Source organism: Vigna unguiculata, chromosome 5 (assembly GCF_004118075.2).
Source record: "Vigna unguiculata cultivar IT97K-499-35 chromosome 5, ASM411807v1, whole genome shotgun sequence".
In the NCBI taxonomy this organism is placed as follows: domain Eukaryota; kingdom Viridiplantae; phylum Streptophyta; class Magnoliopsida; order Fabales; family Fabaceae; genus Vigna; species Vigna unguiculata.
In genome coordinates this window covers 484,192-505,342 of record NC_040283.1, presented here as the reverse complement: position 1 = coordinate 505,342, position 21,151 = coordinate 484,192, and the positions used below count along the sequence as shown (strand labels likewise).

The 21,151-nt window shown below is 27.0% G+C and overlaps 2 protein-coding genes across 3 annotated transcripts; both read left to right on the top strand.

The window, feature by feature from the left end:
* The first annotated feature begins 9,592 nt into the window (after positions 1 to 9,592).
* LOC114185776 (60S ribosomal protein L2, mitochondrial) lies at positions 9,593 to 13,005 on the top strand. 2 transcript variants are annotated; one of them, XM_028073685.1, is made up of 2 exons: positions 9,593 to 10,326; positions 12,732 to 13,005. In XM_028073685.1, exon 1 carries the CDS (start codon positions 9,687 to 9,689, stop codon positions 10,305 to 10,307), a length of 621 nt encoding a protein of 206 aa, XP_027929486.1. In that variant the 5' UTR covers positions 9,593 to 9,686; the 3' UTR covers positions 10,308 to 10,326; positions 12,732 to 13,005. The 2 variants fall into 2 exon arrangements, with proteins under 2 accessions (XP_027929486.1, XP_027929487.1); XM_028073686.1 differs by lacking the exon at positions 12,732 to 13,005 and adding an exon at positions 12,103 to 12,627.
* A 4,408-nt stretch (positions 13,006 to 17,413) lies between these two features.
* Positions 17,414 to 18,512, top strand: LOC114182920 (adenylate isopentenyltransferase 5, chloroplastic-like). The gene has a single exon (XM_028069718.1). It carries the CDS (start codon positions 17,452 to 17,454, stop codon positions 18,352 to 18,354), a length of 903 nt encoding a protein of 300 aa, XP_027925519.1. The 5' UTR covers positions 17,414 to 17,451; the 3' UTR covers positions 18,355 to 18,512.
* The last annotated feature ends 2,639 nt before the right edge of the window (positions 18,513 to 21,151 follow it).

Here is a 21,151-nt window from a genome sequence, read left to right as displayed (position 1 = left end):
ACTAACTTCACTTCTCCCATATTTTTTAAATCGCACCCATTATTATTAAATTCATCAATAATATTTATTCAAAATGCTCCAACTACTGATGAAACCCATATCAATAAAATATACCTTTGCTCATCTAACTATTTAAAGTGTTTCCGACATCTCGCTATCATTGTTCCTTTTTCATTACATTTTATAACTAAAATGAAATTTTACTCATTAAAGTTATTGTTCAAAAATAATCTGTTTCATATAAACATGGACTGAATTCTATGGGAATGATAAAACAATACTTTTACTTCAAATTCATTTGGTTGAAATAAAAATAACAATTCAATTACGCATAAAATAATATCAGAGAAATACAATATCATAGTTCAATAATACTAGAAATTACAAATGACACATTAAGATTTTAATATTTAAAACACACAAAAAATATATTTCATAATACTTTAATTTGAGTATGACAAGTTTTTTTATGTTTCCCCCCTAACAACCGAATTAATTTATTTAAGATTAAACGTAGTTTAAATAATATGACCCTAACGATCGAATTAATTTATTTAAGATTAAACGTAATTTAAATAATATGAATTAGCCATATTTAACCATTTAAGTTAAAAAATAATTATTTAATTTTTTTTATAAAAAATATTATTTAAAAAAAAATACTTTTCTTTTAGATTTTTTAAATAGTTGCTTATTCCTTTATAGAGATGAATCTCTTAGATATCTAATAAAGAGTAAAACACTCTTGTCCAATCAAATTTCATTTTAAGTGAGTTTAGTTTTCGCTATTTTTTATAGTGTTGTTTTTATGGAGGAAATTGCAATTTGTTAACATCTTAGAGGATAAATTATTCGTAGACGTAATTTAATGACAATTTTTTGATTTTTTGTAGAGAATATATCTTGTTAAATTATATTCATAGTGTTTTAATTTTTTGTTATCGATAATTATTAGTTGTTATTTTTTGTTAGCAAATTTGTTCGTGATATGTGATAATGATTTTTTTTAGAAATTTGTGATAATAATTTGAAGATTGTGAATTTAATTGATTTCTTGATATACATTAATAATTAATATTGTCTTCTAGTAATCAAAATGATAAATTTGTCTAATTGTTAGTGTGAAACTTTAAATATGTTGTGATATGGGTAAAAATATGACAAAATGATAATTATTTTTCTTAGTACAAAATATTGTACTTTTTAAAAAAAACTAAAAGTATGTTAGGATATTTGAATTATAATCTTTTAAGTTCAAATTAGTGAGACCATAGGTGGTCATTTCTTGATAGTTAAAATGTAACATGTTGGGCCTTTTTACTTTGTTGTTCGACAATCATTTATACATTTAAAAAAATTCATTTATTTGAAAATTGATTTTTTCCACTTAGTTTATAAATGACCATTGATTCAATAAAATTCAGTTATTCGAAATTTTGACAAGTTAATACAAAGAACATTAATCATGATATAACCTCAATATTTTATATCTTTACAATTTTTTGAAATATATAATAGAAGTATAAACACGTGACGTAAACATGCCCAACAATAAGTTTTATGCATAAGAAAAAAATATATATTAAAAATGTATAAAAATTAATAACAATTAATAACAGAGTACATAGAGACTTATCTAATATAAAAAACATCGTTGAAAATGTATAAAAATAATAATAGAGTATATAAAAATTTCCCTTTATTCCAAGATTGTTAAATTAAAAATTTATTCACTTTTACTTTCTTTTTAATATTATTATTTAATACATATTTTCAAATTATTAAAGGCTAATGTTTCGAGAAATACAATATAAAAAAATAACTAAAATACATTTACATAAATAAGTAGACGTGACGTGATATATTAAAGAGTATAAATTTAAATAAAAGAATATAAAAAAATGACTCAACTATTTCACTACATAACAAAAATATAAGTAAATTAAAAAAATAAATATAATATTTTATAACTAATTAAATAATCAAAAACATAAAAGAACACACACACCATATATATATATATATATATATATATATATATATATATATATATAAGTGTGTGGTTATATATGTTACATAAAAATGGATGATAAATCATAAGAAAAATATTTATAAAAAAATTATTTTTCATTTTAATTAGGTGATTTTTTAATTAAATTAACTGTTAAATAGGTTTATTTTTACTTAAATTGAATGTATTCATCCAAGAAAGTAAAGAGGTATTGTAATAGGTAATTCATAAAAAATATTTATACATACAATTTTATTTTGTCATGATCATACACGAGATCAATTGAAAATATATTAAATAAAATTACACATAATCTTAGGATTTTACAGTTAAATTTTGATACTAAGTAATATATATATATATATATATATATATATATATATATATATATATATATATATATATATATAATTTCATGTGAAAAATGAAAACTTATTTGATTATATTGTCTCGTAATAATTAGTGGTAATATAATTGTTAGGAAGATATTAGTGGGATGTTAGATACACTCTAACTATTCTTTCTTTCCAACACCAAGATTGTTGACTGCGATAGCATGAAATCAGGTGGAAAAATTAAGAAAGTTAATTTCATTTTATTGTCATTTAGAATTTGTGTGCCACACTTTTTTAAAAGTGAGAAGAGTCATTTAAAAGGCTTTCATCTCGAGTACCTATTTCTTACTTATTTGTCTAAAAATAATTAATATTTTGTACTTACTGTTTCTTAACGTATATATCTTCTACTAACTTCAATCTTAGACACTCTATACCAAAAAAGTTAATCGTGTCTATGTAAAATTTATCCATAAATAACTCTTAACAAAGTAAATCAGTTTATGTAGACGTACAAATTATTTTCTATTAACTTTCGTGAAATATAATTTTAAGGCTTAAGTACCTTTTTGGTCCTCATTTTCGTAATGTTTATTGTGGATGATCCTCATTTTGACAGAATGTTTAAAATGATCATCATTTTTACCGAATGTTTAAAATGGTCCTCATTTTCGCAATTCGTGTTTTATTTGGTCCTTATCTGTAACGTCGTTTAACATTGTACAGGTGACACAATTTGTATTAAGGTGTGTTACGTGTACTGTACATCTGGCTAATTAACTTTAATTTTTTAATTTAGGAAAAATTTTGCAATTAGGAAAATTTCTTCATCTTCGTCTTTCTTGAGTTCGGATTTGCAGAGGAAACAACTAATACTTACCATTTCATTATTTGATTGCAATTGCGTTCTTCATTTCAATTTTCCAGTAATCATCTCAACAGTTTAGGATGAAATTACAGATTAGGAGGAGACCATGATAGCAGCTATAAACGTCTTAGTTGTTTTTTGGAATTTCTGATGTAGAATTCATTATTAATGTACTGCATTTTGACTTTCCTTAAACTTCGTTCAATTTCACTCTTGCCAAACATTGATGTAGTGCATTTTGATGAAGATGAATTAATGTTATGAATTTAACTTCTTCCAGACTTAGATCAATTTAATTTTTCCCAAGCTTATATCAATATCAGTTACTTCAATGCTCAGATTAAGATGTCATTTTAAACATGTTGGGACTAATATCAACATAGTCAAACTAATTCATTTCTTCATTTAACAATAGTACAAAACAGATTGGACTTTAAAAGATTACACAATAACAGTACGAATAATACAATAACAACACAAGTGAACCATTACTAATTGCAGCCTCTTCTCATCAACCTTCAATGACTTCTCCAAATCATTAATCTGTCTCATTTGTGTCATGATGATGACATCATTTTCATCAACACCACCATTTGAAAAAGTTGCAACCCACATTATTGGAACCACCACTCTGTAAATCAATAAACCAAAAATTAAAACCAATTTATTATTAACACAAAAATAAAAACAGATTGTACCCAAAATTTTCTACCAATATTTGAAGTTCTTGCCATCCTCAAAGTTGTCATCTCTCTGCAGCTACAAATCAGGGTTAATCAATTTCTCGTTAAATCACCAACAGTGCACGAAGTGATACAACACGGTTGCCTCTAACGATTACAACCAAAGGTAAAGGAAGAAGATTGAGACCGTAACATACCTATATAATGAGATTGCAGGAAGAGGAAGATTGCAACAACACCAATTGGGAATGGAGGAACAAGATTGCCAAAACTCACCAACTGCCCAAACATTTCTTACCAAAATCCTAGCTCACTTATTTATCCCCAAATATCTAATTACCACACATGTACAGTACACGTAACACACCCTAATACAAACCGTGCCACTTGTACAATGCTCCATTAATGATTTAAACGGCGTTACAGAAAATGACCAAATAAAACACGAATTGCAAATATGAGGACCATTTTAAACATTCGGTAAAAATGAGGACAATTTTAAACATTCTGTTAAAATGAAGACCATCTGCAACAAACACTACGAAAATGAGGACCAAAAAGGTATTTAAGCCTAATTTTAATTTAAAATCTAAATTCATTTTAGCCATTGTTATAATTATGCTTATGATTATGCTTATGATTTTTCCACACAACAAAATATACATTTAAAAGGTAATATTTATTAGCGTTGAATTCATGAATATGCGTCGCAATACCCAAAATATTTTGGTTTTGGTACAAAAAGAATAATTTCTTTCTTTTAATACAAAAAAAAATATTAGTAATTGTTTTTTTTTAGAGTCAAACTGACTTTATTATTCTTGAAAAAAAATAAAAAATATAGAAAAATGGAAGCAAGTTGCATGAACATGCAACTCAAAATCGATTTGTATACGGCTAGTACCAATCACTTTCTTCCTCACGTGTTTTCTTTCTATGTTGAACACTGTAATTCTTCTAAAAATTTATTTTCAGTGCACCATTCATATCAAAGTTAATGTTACTAAATAATTAAAATCAGTTTAATCATAGTAAAGATATCAATGCTTAAAACATATGCGTGTGTATGAAGATATTCACTTTATATGCTTATAATTAATTTAATAAATGAATAATTATTTTAGAGTTTATAAGATAAGATATGATATCAGTTATAAGATTTATTTCTTGAGTCGTGGTGGTCCTGTGTGTAGCCCAGACTTCTAATTCTAGAGTCAAAGATTCACTTATATTACATTGAAATATTGCCTACTCTTTGCTCACAGTTTTGTCATCTAAATAGAATATTAAAAAAAAATTGATAAAGGATAAAAATGCATTTATAATTACTTTTTTATTTATTTAGAAAAACTGTAAATGCTGCTTACCCTCTAAATATATTGTCACAAGATACTCCACTGTTTTTATTTATCAAAAAAAATGTGACAATTACTTAACAATTATAATTCACTGTCGATGCCATGATTTTCCTTCGTATCTAACACATTTTAAAAATACAAATAAATTGACAAGTTTAATGTGTCATGATGCAAAAATATCTTAATAGTATTGAAAATATCTTCTATTTAGTGTAGGTGAATGCAAAAAGTGCATGAGATAAGGATGAGAAGAAAAATGAAAAAAAGTTGGGGCCAAAACAATAAATTCAAACCCATAATTAGTTGGAAAAGTAGGACAGCTACAGCTTCCAGATTTTGAGGAAAATCAACGATACAACCTCGCAAAATATTCTAGTTTTCTTTTTATATTATTTATTTTGTTTCATAGGTTTCTCTTTTATTTTTCTGTTTCACCCAGACAAAAAAAATTATTGAAAATTTTTTAGCGAGAATAATGAGATAATTTGCAACATCAGACAAACATTAATACATTTTAAGATTAAATCTTTAAGTAAAAGTGATAAAATTAAGAAAGAAATCAAAAATGCCTTTTTAACTGATAGTTTCTTAGTTATAAAGCATCACATTTGCAATGCTTCCTGTATATAAAGTGGATAATTAGATTAATTATTTGACTTCATTAAATTTAGAGAATATATTAAATGGAAAAATTCTTCATTCTTAATATTAGGCAAATTTAATTTATTTGCATTCACAGAAAACCATTTTCTAATTTTACACGTTTCTTATTTTAGAGTAACTAAATAAATAATTAAGACCCACCACGGGGTCATGAAAATCACATGACACATATGACCGGTCAACGTTCGAATACCTCATTTTCCATTTTATCCTAAATATAATTATTTAAAATATCATATTACATGAAAATGTGTTGAACTCCCTCTTTATTTCATTTTCATCGCATTTGTAGTTAGTTATTGGTACGATACGATAAATGAACTCTTATTTTTTTGTCTTAATTGTTTTTCAATTTTAATATATTTAATATAAAAAATAAAAATAAAAAAGGTGATAAGGTGGCAAAATTTGAAAGAAGAACACGTGTGAAAAAGAGATGAAAGTGATTCGTGCGAGGGAATGAAACATTGATAATGGTTTATTTAAGAGAGCGCGTGGCGTTTAGCGTTTAGCAATTACTAAGTATATTAGGTTGGAATGTCAGAATTGCGGCCTTTGAAAAATGCAAAAAATGTTTGCCAATTTACTTGGAATCTCTCTCTCTCTCTCTCTACTTTAGCTCCTGGTTTTTGGGAACCATCTTTTAATTTAGTTTACTTAATTAATAATTGATTATTATTGCTAACACCGGTTTTCTGAAAAACCAATGACTGGTTTCTGGTTTGGGTTGAGTCCTATGGGCGATTCTGCCATGGACAAAGGGTTTCTGTGGTTCCCACCAAACTCCATTTTCAATCTATGTTCATTGAATTTAATGCTTCATTAATTGGAAAACCTTCATCATTAATCATCATTATTTAATCTTAACCAGAATTGTTTAGTGGATTGGATTTGGTCACCACCTCACCAACTTTACTACAATATCCACTTCAACTTTTTCGATCTTGCTAAATGCTTAAATCCTCCATCAATTTTCTTGCATTATTCAAATGTTTTCTGTTTTTTCTTTGTTATTTTTTCCACTTCATTTGAGCTCAGATGAGTCCATTATCATGCTTCATCTTTTTTAATTATCATAATCAGCCTTTTAATACTCGATATAAGTGTATAAAATATATGATATCGTTTTTCGATTGCTATTATTTTTATGAGATGACATAGTTAATGATTAACCCGTGCCTAGTTTAAGTTAGTCCATATCATTTCTTACATCGACACATTTATGTATTTTTATGGATAATGTTGTATTATTATTTTTAATTTTAATTATTATAGTTGTTTCAGTTAGTCGCACGAGTAACTGTTTTAATTAGTATTCTTTAATAAGATTATATGTATTTTTAGGTTTTGATATTTTTTAAACCTATAGTGTGAGACTAACTGATGTTCCTTATTTAGTTGCATGTAGAGTTATTTATCCTTTTAAAAAAATATTATGTGGAATTAAACAACATCTTAGTAAATTTATTTTATTATAATTTAAAATTTTAATTAAAGGTCGTTTTTCAAGTTATTTAAAAATGATGTTAAGATGAATAAATAATGTTATTGTTAAAAGTTAAAGAGGAATAGAAAATCTTATATCGAATACAAAAGTTCCATTTTCAGAAAATAATAAGATATTTTAATGAAGTTGTTTATGAATTTCTTTTTGTCTATCCAAGTGGAAATAATTTTTAACGACATTATAAAAATATATTTATGTGTATCTTTTGTTTAAAAAAAAAAAAAACATTTCCTTATCTAAACTGTTTGTTTTTGAACCAGTGGTATTACTTTAGTCATAGCAATATTTTAAAAATAATATCATCACGAATAACATTAACTAGCATAATATCACGTCCAAAACACTTGAGAATAAGAGATGAAAGTTTTCCCCCTTGAGGATCGAATATTAATAATGCGAAGATAAATAGCTAATAAATTTTTAGAAAAATTTCAATAAAATTAACTTACAATTTTAATTTATGAAAGAACTTTTCTTATTTTCTTCTCAGATTTTCTTATTAATAATGCGAAGATGTCAGGTTTTCTTTGCTCTGCTAAGATCACAGATATTTCTGTTATCATCATGAAACACTCAACAAGGCCAAAATAGGATCTCAATTATTCTTTTCTTACCACACATTATTCGTACATAAAGCTGATATTGGTTACAATTCAAACTTTATCCAAATAAAACATTACAAAAGTAAATTAATTCAAAATGGAAATATTGAAATTTTTTATTTTTTTTGAATTTGTGAAATTATTTTGAAATACATGTTAGGTATTAAAACGAGGTAAATCTAGTGATCTAACGCTTTAAAGAACTGAAAAATATGCATCATACATATTTCAGAAACTCTTAAAAAATGAAAAAATAAAACCCTATCACGCGAGGGAGAGGGGAGATGGAACACTTTACTCAAATAATTAAAGAGTATTTTTAAAATTTAAAAAAAAAAATTGAAGTGCAAAAAGAAATTTTGGAGAAAAAAAAAATCCCTATATCATATGTTAGACGGAACTATTGTGTTTGTAACCATGGGCCAACCTCATGATGGGCTAACCATTCTATTTCTACAATTTACTTGTTTATAATAACATTATCAGACTCTTTTTTGTAATATTTGCATTTTGTTATTTAATTTTCTTATTCCAATTGATTTATACTATTTTTATTGCAAAAATAATTTTGATATACAATTTTCTAATTTTAATTTCAGGTGATTGAGATATTTTGATAATTTCTATAAATGTTAGTTTGCTTTTATTTTATTTTTTTATATCTTGAAAGGTGAGTGGTTGATGGAAAGGCCCATTTTGTGGCAACTCGCAAAGAGTGGATTCAGCTATATTAGTTTTACTTAAAATGGTGTAATCAGTGTAATTTGTGAAAAGATCAAATAGACCCAAAGAATAATTTATCATTGCACTTGTATTTTTATCTGTTATAATGAGTTGACTCTTTATAAAACTCCGCAAATGGCTATTAAGAGTGTATTATTAAAATTACAATTGAATTTAAATAAATAATAATCTTTTAAGACAAAGTTAAAACTGTTTGAAGTCTTTTTGCTTTTTCATTACTGAATCTCTTCTTATAAAGCATTTTTTTATTGCCTTCATCTTGAAAAGAAACATTTCATCATTGAGAAAAATGAAAGGAAAAAGAATACAAACTGAAATATACAAAATGAGTATTTACATTATTGTTTTTTGTTATATTACATTGTTTGATTGCGTTTATATAATCTTTTAATAGTCTTTTAATAAGAACACGTTAACTTGAACGTATCATGATTTTTGCCCAGAGTATTTTAATATTTTTCAAGTATTAAAATCATCCTCCTTTTGTTCTAATTAATGAAAATATAAAAAATTACCGATAAGAGTGGACAAACTAAGAATAAAAAGATAAAGTATTGAAGTAAAATTAATAAAAATAACTTTTATTATACTACATCAGCCTTCGATTGTCATTTTTATCTAAATATTTTATAAATTGTATTTATCAGAAATAAATGTCAGTGCATAACATGATAATTTTATAGCAGTGCATTTTCTTCTTTTCTATGCTTTATCAATTAAGTGAACTAAAAAAAGAAAAAAAGAAGACACGATTGAAAATATAACTAAGTTCTTAATATTTTATTTTTTATTATTGTGTTTATGTATATATTTTTTTTTCTAAATAACACTAACCTGAAGAAAATAGCGTGGAAAGAGAGTAGTAAGCAAATCAGGAACCCTAACTTGAAGTTGGAAGAGGAAGAAGAAGAAACAATGTCTGGTGTGAAGAGAGCACTGAGGCAGTTTACGTTCGGAAGCGGCAAGACCGCCGGCAGAAACTCGTCGGGGCGCATAACGTCGTTTCACAGAGGCGGCGGAGCTAAGCGGCTGCAACGAACCGTCGATCTCAAACGGAACACCACTTCTTCCCTGGGTGTCGTCGAACGGATCGAATACGACCCTAACCGTTCTTCCGACATCGCACTCGTTCGCTGGGTACACGGTGTCTACCACCGCCAACGTCGCGACGCCGCCGACGCTGCCGGCTCGTCCAAGCTCCTAGCCCTCAATCCCTCCGTCACTGACAGTAACAGCATTCGTGGCGTGTTCGCGCTCAATTCGATGTTGCCGCGCGTTGGAACTTCCACTAGAGACGTTTTCCTGTCTGCGTTCTCGTCCAAGGCCAAGGGACGGGATACGAAATCGGAATTGGAATCGGTTTCTTCTCTCGGATTGCCGCGGATCGCGGTTGCGGCCTCGAGAGCTCCATTCTTCGCGCCACGTGGGAAAGGGGAGGAGACGTTGGAGGTTCGGAAGTGGAGAAGGAATAGCGACGCTTGGGCGCATAGGAACAAGCGTAAAGTGGCGGTCTCGTGGCAAATCATCGCGCGTTGAGTTGATGCTATTTTGAATTGTAAAATCTAAACTTCTGTCTCTTTGCCTTTTTTAATTTTGTTTTTGGCTGATGAATTGTTGGTTGAGATTGTGCTTCTCTGAATGTTGAGGCGTAAGGCTTGGATTGGTGAGTAGTGTTCAGTTTGTTTGCTCTGGCCTGGTTGGTATCGCTAGTGAAAGCGAGAGAGGGATAGGAACTGAATGATTAGTTTTGTTTTTCTGAACTGGAAATAATCAGTATCTTTGGAACAGAAATTAAGACCGGTAACTGAAATTTTATTGTTGTACGTAATATTGTGAAATTTGAAGTGCAGAACAGATGGCTGTGTCATTTCCATTCCATTCTTGTGTTTTGAGTGAATATGCTTGTGGCACTTCCCCTAGTTTGAGTTAATACTTTAGCGGGAGATGATATAGCCATTTCTCCTTTTCAATTTAAGTTCACCCTCACCCCTTTGCCTCTCATTGTAAAATATTGAGAGGTGGTGGGGGTTTGTTACTTACCGGTTTCGGGATCTGGAATTGTTGAGGTTCCGTTGGTGAACATGTTGAGGATTGCACCTAGCACTGTTTTTTTCTCAGGTATAGATTATATATATGATATTTTATAGGAGTTTAGGTATGCATCTTTTGCAAATTTGTATTTTTTTTAATGATTCTATCTAGCCTCTCATCCGCTTAGGAATTTAGGCATTTGTCACGGCTTGGGGATACTGTTCGGTGATTGTTTTTGCACGAACATTGGTAACCTGAAAATCTTGTAACCAAGTCCAGATCCCTAAAATACAGGGGAACTACGAAGGCTATGTTCAATGGCACATTATTATCTGCGCTAAGAAATTGATTGTCTACTTGATATCTTTTTTTGAGACGTAATAGTTTTAACTGAAATTTCATAATATGCCTATTGGTGGAACCAAGAAATAAATTGTGCTGCAGCACTTTTTTTTTGTGACTGAAATTTCATATGATGTTCTTTGGATTATTTTAAAACCTTAGTTGGAAATGTTTTCTGATTATGATTCACTTTACTCTTATGTCTCATTCCTATTTTCATGGTAAGGGTGCATTGTGGCGGGTGTTGTCATCGTGAGAATATTGGAAATTATCCTATAATTCTATTACTTATTTTTGTTGGATTGAATTGATAATTACTATGCTAAAATATAACTAATAGTTAGGATGTACCTCTTTTTCATTGTTACTTGATCCATTTGACCTCTTTCATAAAACACTTGATGCAACTCACAACAATATTTCCATCAAATTTGTGACCTTCTCTTTAATATTAATTGTTAGATTGAGTATTTATCACTAGATCAAAAGTATAATAATTAGGGTTTAATTTTGTCTTAGAATAATTGATGTAATTTGCAACAATCTCTTTATTGACAATTGTTCCACTAAAAAATTGAATTTGTGACCTTATCTCTGGTATTAATTGTTCAATTGGGTATTTGTCATTTGGTTAAAAGTTATATTGACAATTGTTCCACTAAAAATTGAATTTGTGACTTTATCTCTAGTATTAATTGTTCAATTGGGTATTTGTCATTTGGTTAAAAGTTATAGTTAATAATTAAAATGCAATTCTTTTCACTTAAGGTATAATACAATTTAAGAGTCGTCGTGATTTGATTGTAACTTGATATATTTATATTCGCCTTTGGATAATTGATGCATCATGTAGTAATTTCATTCCCCCTCCAACTTGTTTTCTTTTGAAATACTTTTGAATTTTAAAGTATTCCCATGAATATTTAATTCTTAACCAACATGTTTTTAATTTACCCAGGTAAACCATTTTCGTTGTTGCATTCCTGGAGATATCATTGTTGGAATTCTAATTATATATTTTGGATACAATGCCCACCTTAAGTCTTAAGACGTAGTTCGTACCAAAAAGATAAGTGCAAAATTGAATATATGGGTCATGTTTCTATCGTACTTGAGGAAATAATGGGAAATCAAATGCTGCTGCTACTACTACCTGCTGTTAACGTCCAGATGCCACTGCTCTAATATTAGAAGTTTATTTTGGGTGAATAAATTGTTGATAAATATAGCCAAATAAAGGTTCAGTTGTCTGTTGCTAGTTGAGCAAAGAATTAATTTCTCTTCATCAAGTTATTACAGCATGTACTGAACTTTTTAAGAAGATTAAATGTGGTGATATTTTGGTAAAGAGAATTGTTTTTTAAAGAGGATTAGGCAGTGATCTAACCAGCAAGGTAACCTATTCAGGTGGTTGTGGTTTGTCTTTCTGCAATAATCTTATGTTATACGTGATCATGTTATATGTGAACAGAGAAGAAAACTTTTGAATTGTTTCATCATGTTTAACTTGCATATAGTTTTTGCATATAGTTTTCTGGGGAGAGAGAAACTAAATCAATAAACTTATGTTGGCCCTGTCTATTTTAGGTTCTTCAAAGAGCAGCACTATCAGGGAGAAGGTTTCCAAAACGTGGGATTTGATTAGTACAACCAAGAACATTGGTTTTTGGAGCTGCTTCGGTACATTTTTTTCTTTTCAAAGTACATTTTTAACAAAGACCCAAACTTGCTTTGTAAAATAAACACAGGCTCACTTGTTCCGCAAAAGCATTAACCATTTATTGCATGTTTGTATTTTAATTAGAGACTTGTAGAATAAGGTGAGTTATTATCAGTTTAAGTAAATCTTGATGCCAAGCAATATGACGTGTGACTAGATGACTAAATTTACTTCATATATATGTAATGGAAGACACCTAAAATAGTTCAACTGAATCTTACCTTGATTATTGATCCAACTTAATCTCTTAATATCTCTCAATTAGTATACTTAATCTACAATCCAAATTTTATTTATACTCTAATCAATTCTAATTTCCACATTAGCTTATATAAAGGCTGTTTTTTCTTCTCTAAATCAATATCTGTGTATTCCTCAAATTCTTAATTCTTAATTTTGGTACATTCTTAAATTCATGTATCATATTCTTATATATTTTTTAATGTTAACTACGACACTTTTCGTCAATATTAACTAGTTTAATTCTTTACCAATGCAAATTAAAGAAACTTTCAAATTACATTCATAAAATGAAAAATAAATTTAAAGCATCAACATCGTAAAAGTAACTATCATCCATGACAATTTAAATAATTGTAATTGATTTCAACAAAAAGTAATTTTAATTGACCTCTATCAAAATTATTTTTATCAATTTCCGTTGAAACAATCTTAAAGAACTTTAGTTGAAAAATAACATTAATTAAAATCGACTTAAAAAAGAAGTCAGCAGTATAACATTAATTGAAAAATAACATTAATAATTTTTTAATATTTGCATAATTTTATTCATTTTATAGCAATTGAAATACTCTACCAAAATAAATAAATAAATAAGTTAAAATTCAGTCAATGTAAATTATCTAATTAATTAATTTTTCATTAATTAATTGAATTGATCTAGGTAATTATAAGCGGGATGGAAGATGTAATTAGAATGCTTTTGTGTTGCTACGAGTGGAGATCAAAGATAAGATGTTCGCTTTAGATCTTTGAAAAAGGAAAAATCTAATTTTTTTAAGTACTAATATTCTTCTATTAAGTTAATTATAAAAATATGTTTAAGAAAAATTGTTTTAATTTTTTTTAGTATTAATATATTTTTATTAAATTAATTATAAAATTATGATTAAGATAAAAAAGACCTAAAAAATTTGGTACAAATATACATTTTTTAAATTAATTATAAGTTTATGTTTGATAAAAAAATTTAATTAAACTATAATTAATGCATCTTATATTTTATTTGTATTAAGACGATATTAAATGAGTTAAAATATTTTTCCAAAAATTATAATTTTGTTTAGGAGATTAGTTATTTTTATTCCCTTATAATCAATTTTGGTTTTATTTTTTTTATACTTTTTTTTTTTACTTTAATTGGGATTCTACTTATTTTTTCTGTCTCTTTGTGATTTTAATTTGGATTCTATCTTCTTCTTTTATCTTTATATGATCTTAATTTTGATTTTATTTTCTTCTTTTCTGTCTCTGTCTGACACTCCTCTTATACTTATTCAACTCTTGGTCTCTCTTTGTTTTATTCTATTATAGAGTTCTTCTTTTTAGAGTTTTGACATACTTCATTCCTTTAATCTCATACTGTTTGTGTGTACTAATATTTTAATTCTCGTTATTGGTTAATATATTTTTCGTTGATGTTGTTTTTATTCTATTTATTGGATTTGTGTTAGGATTAAAAATGTGTTTCTATTGCTTGGTTTTGTTTAGAGATTAGGGTTTAGTGTTCTAGCTGAAAAGTACAATAATTTTTTTTATTAATGATTGATCTCAAAATAAATTTTACAGTTTTATGAAATAGTTAAGACTTGATATTTCAATATACTACAATATTAAGCTTACTTTCTTGACAACTAGACTCAGATTTTGTTGTTTTAACTCATTCTTTTTATATACTTATTTTTAGTAATCTTTAATATATTATAATATTTATTTTATATAAAAATATAGATATGTCAACTAGAGAATTTGAATAAAGATAAAAAATACATAAGAAGAAAAAAGGCAAGACTTTAATTTCATCGCAAAAAGGAGCTATGAATAAATTTATAAAAATAGATAAGAAAAAATGAATTACATAATGATGTTGTGCTCTTTGAATGAACAAAAAATAACAATATAAATATAGATGAAAACAATAATAGAAAAGAAGTAGTTGGTTTGAGTTTGAGAATGATAACAATTAAAAATATATAAAAAGGTTAAATAAATTAACCTTATTATTTATTAAAAAAAAGAAATGATAAATATAATTAATTTTGACAATTTAATAAATAATTTTTACATAAAAAACTTGAAAAGTAAATTTTAAATGAAAGACCTTATTATTAAGTTTGTTTTTGGCCTTCCAAGCCCTTGAACCGTCCTTGGATGAGTGTTGAAGAAAATGCACAGTCTCTACTTCTGAGAATCACAATACTAACATAGAAATAAATATACAACAATATACGTGAAAATTCCAAATTCAAATATGGAGAAAAACTACCGTCGTTGTTTAATGACAACCAAAGAATAACACTATGTAAAAATATGTACAACACATAGATCACTCTCCCATATCCTTTGAATTCAAGTACATCCACTATCTCCAAAACAATAATTTAACCCAAATTTCAGAACACTCAACTACAAGAATATAAGAAAAGTTAATTACAAACTTTAAATGCTTTTAACTAGGGTAAGAAATACCATGGACTTATAGTCTATTATATAGTTACTATCACACACTCCCTATCTTATCATAGATGATGTGAGACTTTTTAAGACATTACTTTTATTATATTAACGAGAATCAAGGAATCGGTTACAAGCTGATTTTGCATACTTCCATATGCGTGAGGGAACCGGTTATGCATGTAGATGGCAAGGCTGCATGAAGGTGGTTCAGCAAGTGCATAGAATGTGAGGTGGGGTTGTCTGAATATGTGAAGGTGCGGGAATTGGTTCTGGGGTCTTTCAACCTTCGGAAGTGTTTGACAATTGGATATTGAATGTGTTTGACCATTGAGTATATATAATATAATAATAATAATAATAATAATAATAAATAAATAAAAATAAAAATATATTAATTTTAACTATAAGAATAAAATAATAATCTTGCATTTTAATCTATTTAAACATTTTTATTCTATCACATCTATCACATCTTTCAAAATCTTTCATTAACTTTACCTTATCCACTTTTATTTTTAAATTTTTTAAAAGAAACAATATAAATTTAACCTTCAAATATATCAAATCCATTAACTCACTCTTCCCAAAATTCATCTTTGGATAAGAACACAATATAACTGATGGATATTTGAACCGGGATTCACTTGGGATATATAACACATAATTCAACTTACATGAGAACAGATAGAGCTTTCAAGTCAAAATCGACAATAAATTTATGAGTTTTCTTTTTTTATGTGATGTTTAATTTACTTATTTCTACTCAACTTGAAAAATTATACTCAAATTTAAATTTTCGATAAAAAATAAGATGTAACAATAACATTATTCCAATTAATAAACAAATTAAATGACAAAAACTTAAATAAAAAATATACAAATTTTAAATACTTATCATAAAAATGTAATAAAATTAAATAAAAATGCTCAGTTTTATAAATAACTTAAAACTTTCTTAAATCTTACTTTTAGTATTTAATATTATAGATTAGAAGATTATTTATTATGAAAAAAAGAAAATAACATGCACTTCCACTATTTAATGTAGTAAAATTTGAAAGACTCTTCGTTTCATAAATAGAAACAATCTTCCTAGTTACCTTGTATACAAATTTATTATAGTTGTTAAATGTTTAAACATTATGTTTTTATTTTCCTTTTTGTCTTAAAATTTACAAGTTTGGATTTTTTACTGGTTATTTTTTGTTGTTCCTCTTCTGTGTTTTCAAAATACATTGATTATCATTAATTTTAAACTTTTAAAATGTATTAAAATTATTTTTAAAGTACCAGAATAGTATATTTTTAATACTCAGCAGAAAACAACATATAAAACTCATTATAGAAATTGGACTTACAAACTACACATTTTTTATGTAATTATGTTATAACACCACTATAATTCTAGACACTTCATGATATCTAAATTATAAAGAAATTTGATTATCTTTTAAAATTATTAATTTAGTTTATTTAACCCCGATCATTATACAAAATATATTAAATAACTTTTTTTTACAACAATTTATATACAATTATATTTTTACCTTTATTACATGATTCATTAGTTATTTTATTTATTTTCTTTTATATCTCCTCTTTTAAATGTGTAGGACTAGAAACAAAATGCACAAAAGGTATCTATGAAATCAATTTTACTTATTAATATTAATGATATATATAAAGTAAGAGTTCAGTCATATTGTTACATTTGGAGATCAAGTAAGATAAAAGAAAAAAAAAAAAAAAAGAGAGACATTTAATACATGATTAAATGAATTAATAAAATGTTGATAATAAATATATGATCTCTTGCTTAGTATTGAGATATACATTTGTTAATGTTTCTTACATTATCTACTTTCTCTGGTGATCATACAGAAGAATTTGATGGCTTCTTTCACTATTTCCCCTGCTTCACTGGTTGGGAAGAAGAAGGTTTTGTTCATAATGGGTGCAACTGGAACAGGTAAGACCAAACTCTCCATCAATTTGGCCATGCAATTTCCCTCTGAAATCATCAACTCTGACAAAATCCAAGTCTACAAGGGTCTCGACATCATCACCAACAAGGTTTCTGAGTCTGAACGTTATGGCATTCCCCATCACCTTCTTGCCATCATCGACGATCCTGATTATGACTTCACCGTTGATGACTTCTGCAACCATGTCCTTCTCGCTCTTGATACCATCATTCAAAATGGACACCTACCCATTATCGTGGGTGGCTCAAACACTTACCTCGCAGCCATGCTCGAGGATCCTAACATTGGTTTTCGTTCTAAATATGATTGTTGTTTCATCTGGGTCGACGTGTCTTTACCAGTGTTGTTTCCGTATCTGGACAAAAGGGTGGACGAAATGGTTGATGCAGGAGTTGTGGATGAGATTCGAGAAGCTTTTGTTGCTGGAGCAGATTGCAGCCGTGGGATTAGAAGAGCCATTGGGGTTCCTGAGCTTGGAGAGTTTTTCCTTGTGGAGAAGGAAATAGACGACGAAACTCAGAAGGAGAAGATGCTGCAACATGCTATTATGAAAACCAAAGAGAACACTCGTAAGTTGGCTGAGAAACAACTCTCGAAGATCCGAAAGATGAACCATGAATTGAAAATGTTTAGGTTTGATTCCACACAAGTTTTTGAGGCTGTTCTAAAAGGAGTGGATTATAAGCAATTGTACGCAGAGCTTGTGTTCATACCAAGCATAGAGATAGTTAAACAATTTCTTGAGGAGACAACTGCTGTGAAAAAGACATCATCTCAAAATGCTGAACAAGTCCCGATTTGTGTTTAACGAAATAAGTGATTTGATTAAGGATCATGTTAATGGAGTTAGTAATGAATAATAAAAGAAAAAAATATAGAGGCAAAATTATATTAGATGGTAGGTAGGTGAAAGATAAATTATGATGTTTAGGGTTTGCTTTTATATTTTTTTTTTCTCCTTACAGATCCTTGTCTACTCATGGTGATGAGTAATATTATGAATAAAATAAGTCTTTTGTTTTTTCACATAGAATTCTTTTTTAGTCTTTTATGTTATTTTAGGCTATTAATTTATGAACAGATATATCATGATTGAATAATAAATAAATTGACATAAATGTGAAACACTTGTACACAATAATCAATCGATTTTGAATGTAGTAAGTGGTTTTATAATGATTAGATTAAAAGTCTTAATGATGATGTTTTATTTGTTAAAAGATTAAATTTTACATCTTCAGTACATGCATATTAAATTCATATTAAATATTTTAAGTTTTAATTAATTTTAAATTAAATGTAGTGATCAGTTGTTCTTGTATACTTAAAGAAATGTATTAATATATTAAAAAAACAAAATTTATATTTATAATTAGTATTATGAGTTTTATTTATTATATATTATTTTAGGTTATTTTGATAAATAATCATTTAATGATTAAATAATACGGAATTTGCACGTAATTAAAAGATATTTAATATTGGCAAGGCAGAATACAATTTTGTGGAGTAAGTTGATATTTCATATTTCATATTTCTGCATTTTATTTTTTGGAATGCGTTTTGACATGTTGAGTTTTTTTTTCCTGTAATGGAGTTTTTTTCCATGAGTTTAACAACTTAATTCAATTTAAAAACCACCTCTTATGAGTGTTGTTAGAGTGTTCAAGTAACAATGTTCAAATGTAATTCAATTTAAATACTACCTTATATAAGTAGTGTTATGATTCTTGTATATTATACACTATATATTGTTTTAGGTTATTTTGATAAATAAACATTTAATGATTAAATAATTTGATTAAGTAATACGGACTTTGTACTTAATTTAAAAAGCATTTAACAATTATTCATCTCAATGTTTCCTTTTATATATACAAGATTATTATTAAATAAAAGTATATACATAGGAGCTATCGCGTCAGTATATACATATTTTTTAGATTTGAATGATAATATCTTAGTAGGTGATAATAATGCAATATTATTAAGTTAATATATAAAATAAATTTATATTTATTAAAAATGAAGTGAAATGTTAAAAATAAAGTAAAATGAATAGAAAATTAATTGTTGATGAATAAAAAAAAAAGAAAAACAGTTTTATAGAAAATAGGTAAAAATAATCATTAATTTTAAAAATTTTAATAAATAATTATATTGTAAAAGATAAAATTAATATTATGAAATGTGAATAAAAAAGAGAATATCTTTATATATTGTTATAGATACATACACGTAAGTTAAACATAAGTGAATTTAAAAGAATGTTATTTTCTCACTAGAATTGCCAAAGAGGTAATATTAAGGATAAGAGTATTATTTAGATAATTGACAGATAAATATTTAACGATTAAATAATATGTTGGGTTGTTTGAAAAAGAGAGCCGATACTTAATCAAGAAAATTTGGATCGAATAATAAATTACGAACTAACCTAACTTATATATAACATATGTAGTCTGCAATCTATATTTTTAAGCCAATGATTTTATAAGTTTTGTTTTCTCATTTATCTTCTAACTCATATTTACTCAACGGTGGAATTTAGACAAAAAATTTATGGGTGTGAAATTATATTTTTTAGGGTTAAATATGTTTTTGTCTCTCAAGTTTCAGTAAATTTTGGAATTAGTCCCTCATCAAAACTTTATACCAATTTAGTCATTCATCTTTCAAAATGTGTGAATTTAGTCATTTTAACCAAATTTTGTTAAGTTTATCTGATGTTTCAAGTGCATTTCATGATAGTATTTAAGTTAACATTGAAGCAAAAATGTGTCAAACAGTGTAAATAATTTAAATACTATCATGAAATGCGCTTGAAACGTCAGATAAACTTAACAAAATTTGGTTAAAAGGACTAAATTCACGCATTTTGAAAGATGAAGGACTAAATTGGTCAAAATTTTTGATGAGGGACTAAATCCAAATTTCACTGAAACTTGAAGGACCAAAATCATATTTAACCCTATTTTTTATGTATCAATTATTATTTTTTAATTAAAAAAAATCTTTATTCCATCTCTTCATTTCTTTTATAATTGAATTAAAACTAAAGTTTATTATAATATTTTTTTCAATATGGACTAGCAGAGTACTTGTTAAACAAATTTCAAATTTATTATATGTAACACTATAAATTTATAGAGCTTTTTTTTTTTTTTTTACATTTTTCTAATTTTTGAACTTATGAAATTTCTCAAGTTTAGTTAATGTAGATGCATTTTTTTTTTCATTTTCACTGCAAACCTCTCTCTTACAAAAGAAACAATACTTTTACCCTAAATCTTAAATCCTAAATCCTAAACCACATAAAAAAAATAGGTTGTTTCAAAAAAATAAAGTTAGAAAATGATCTTTAACTCCTCAATTTTAATGTGATGAAAATTGATTTTGAAAATAATGAAACATTAAGATTCAAAATTGAGATAGAAAGAAGAGGTGAGAAAGAGATTGAGGTGTGGAAGACATAGAAACAAAAAAGAAAAAGAAGAAAAACCAAAATGTTGTTTTCAAGTTTTAAAAGAAAATTCTTAAACTAACTTAACGTACATAATATATTATATTATTAGATAGATTTCGTTTTATGTTAATTAGGAAAA

What these genes read in the sequence shown, in the direction of transcription:
- LOC114185776 (XM_028073685.1), top strand. Translation starts at nt 9,687, where the DNA reads ATGTCTGGTGTGAAGAGAGCACTGAGGCAGTTTACGTTCGGAAGCGGC.
- LOC114182920 (XM_028069718.1), top strand. Translation starts at nt 17,452, where the DNA reads ATGGCTTCTTTCACTATTTCCCCTGCTTCACTGGTTGGGAAGAAGAAG.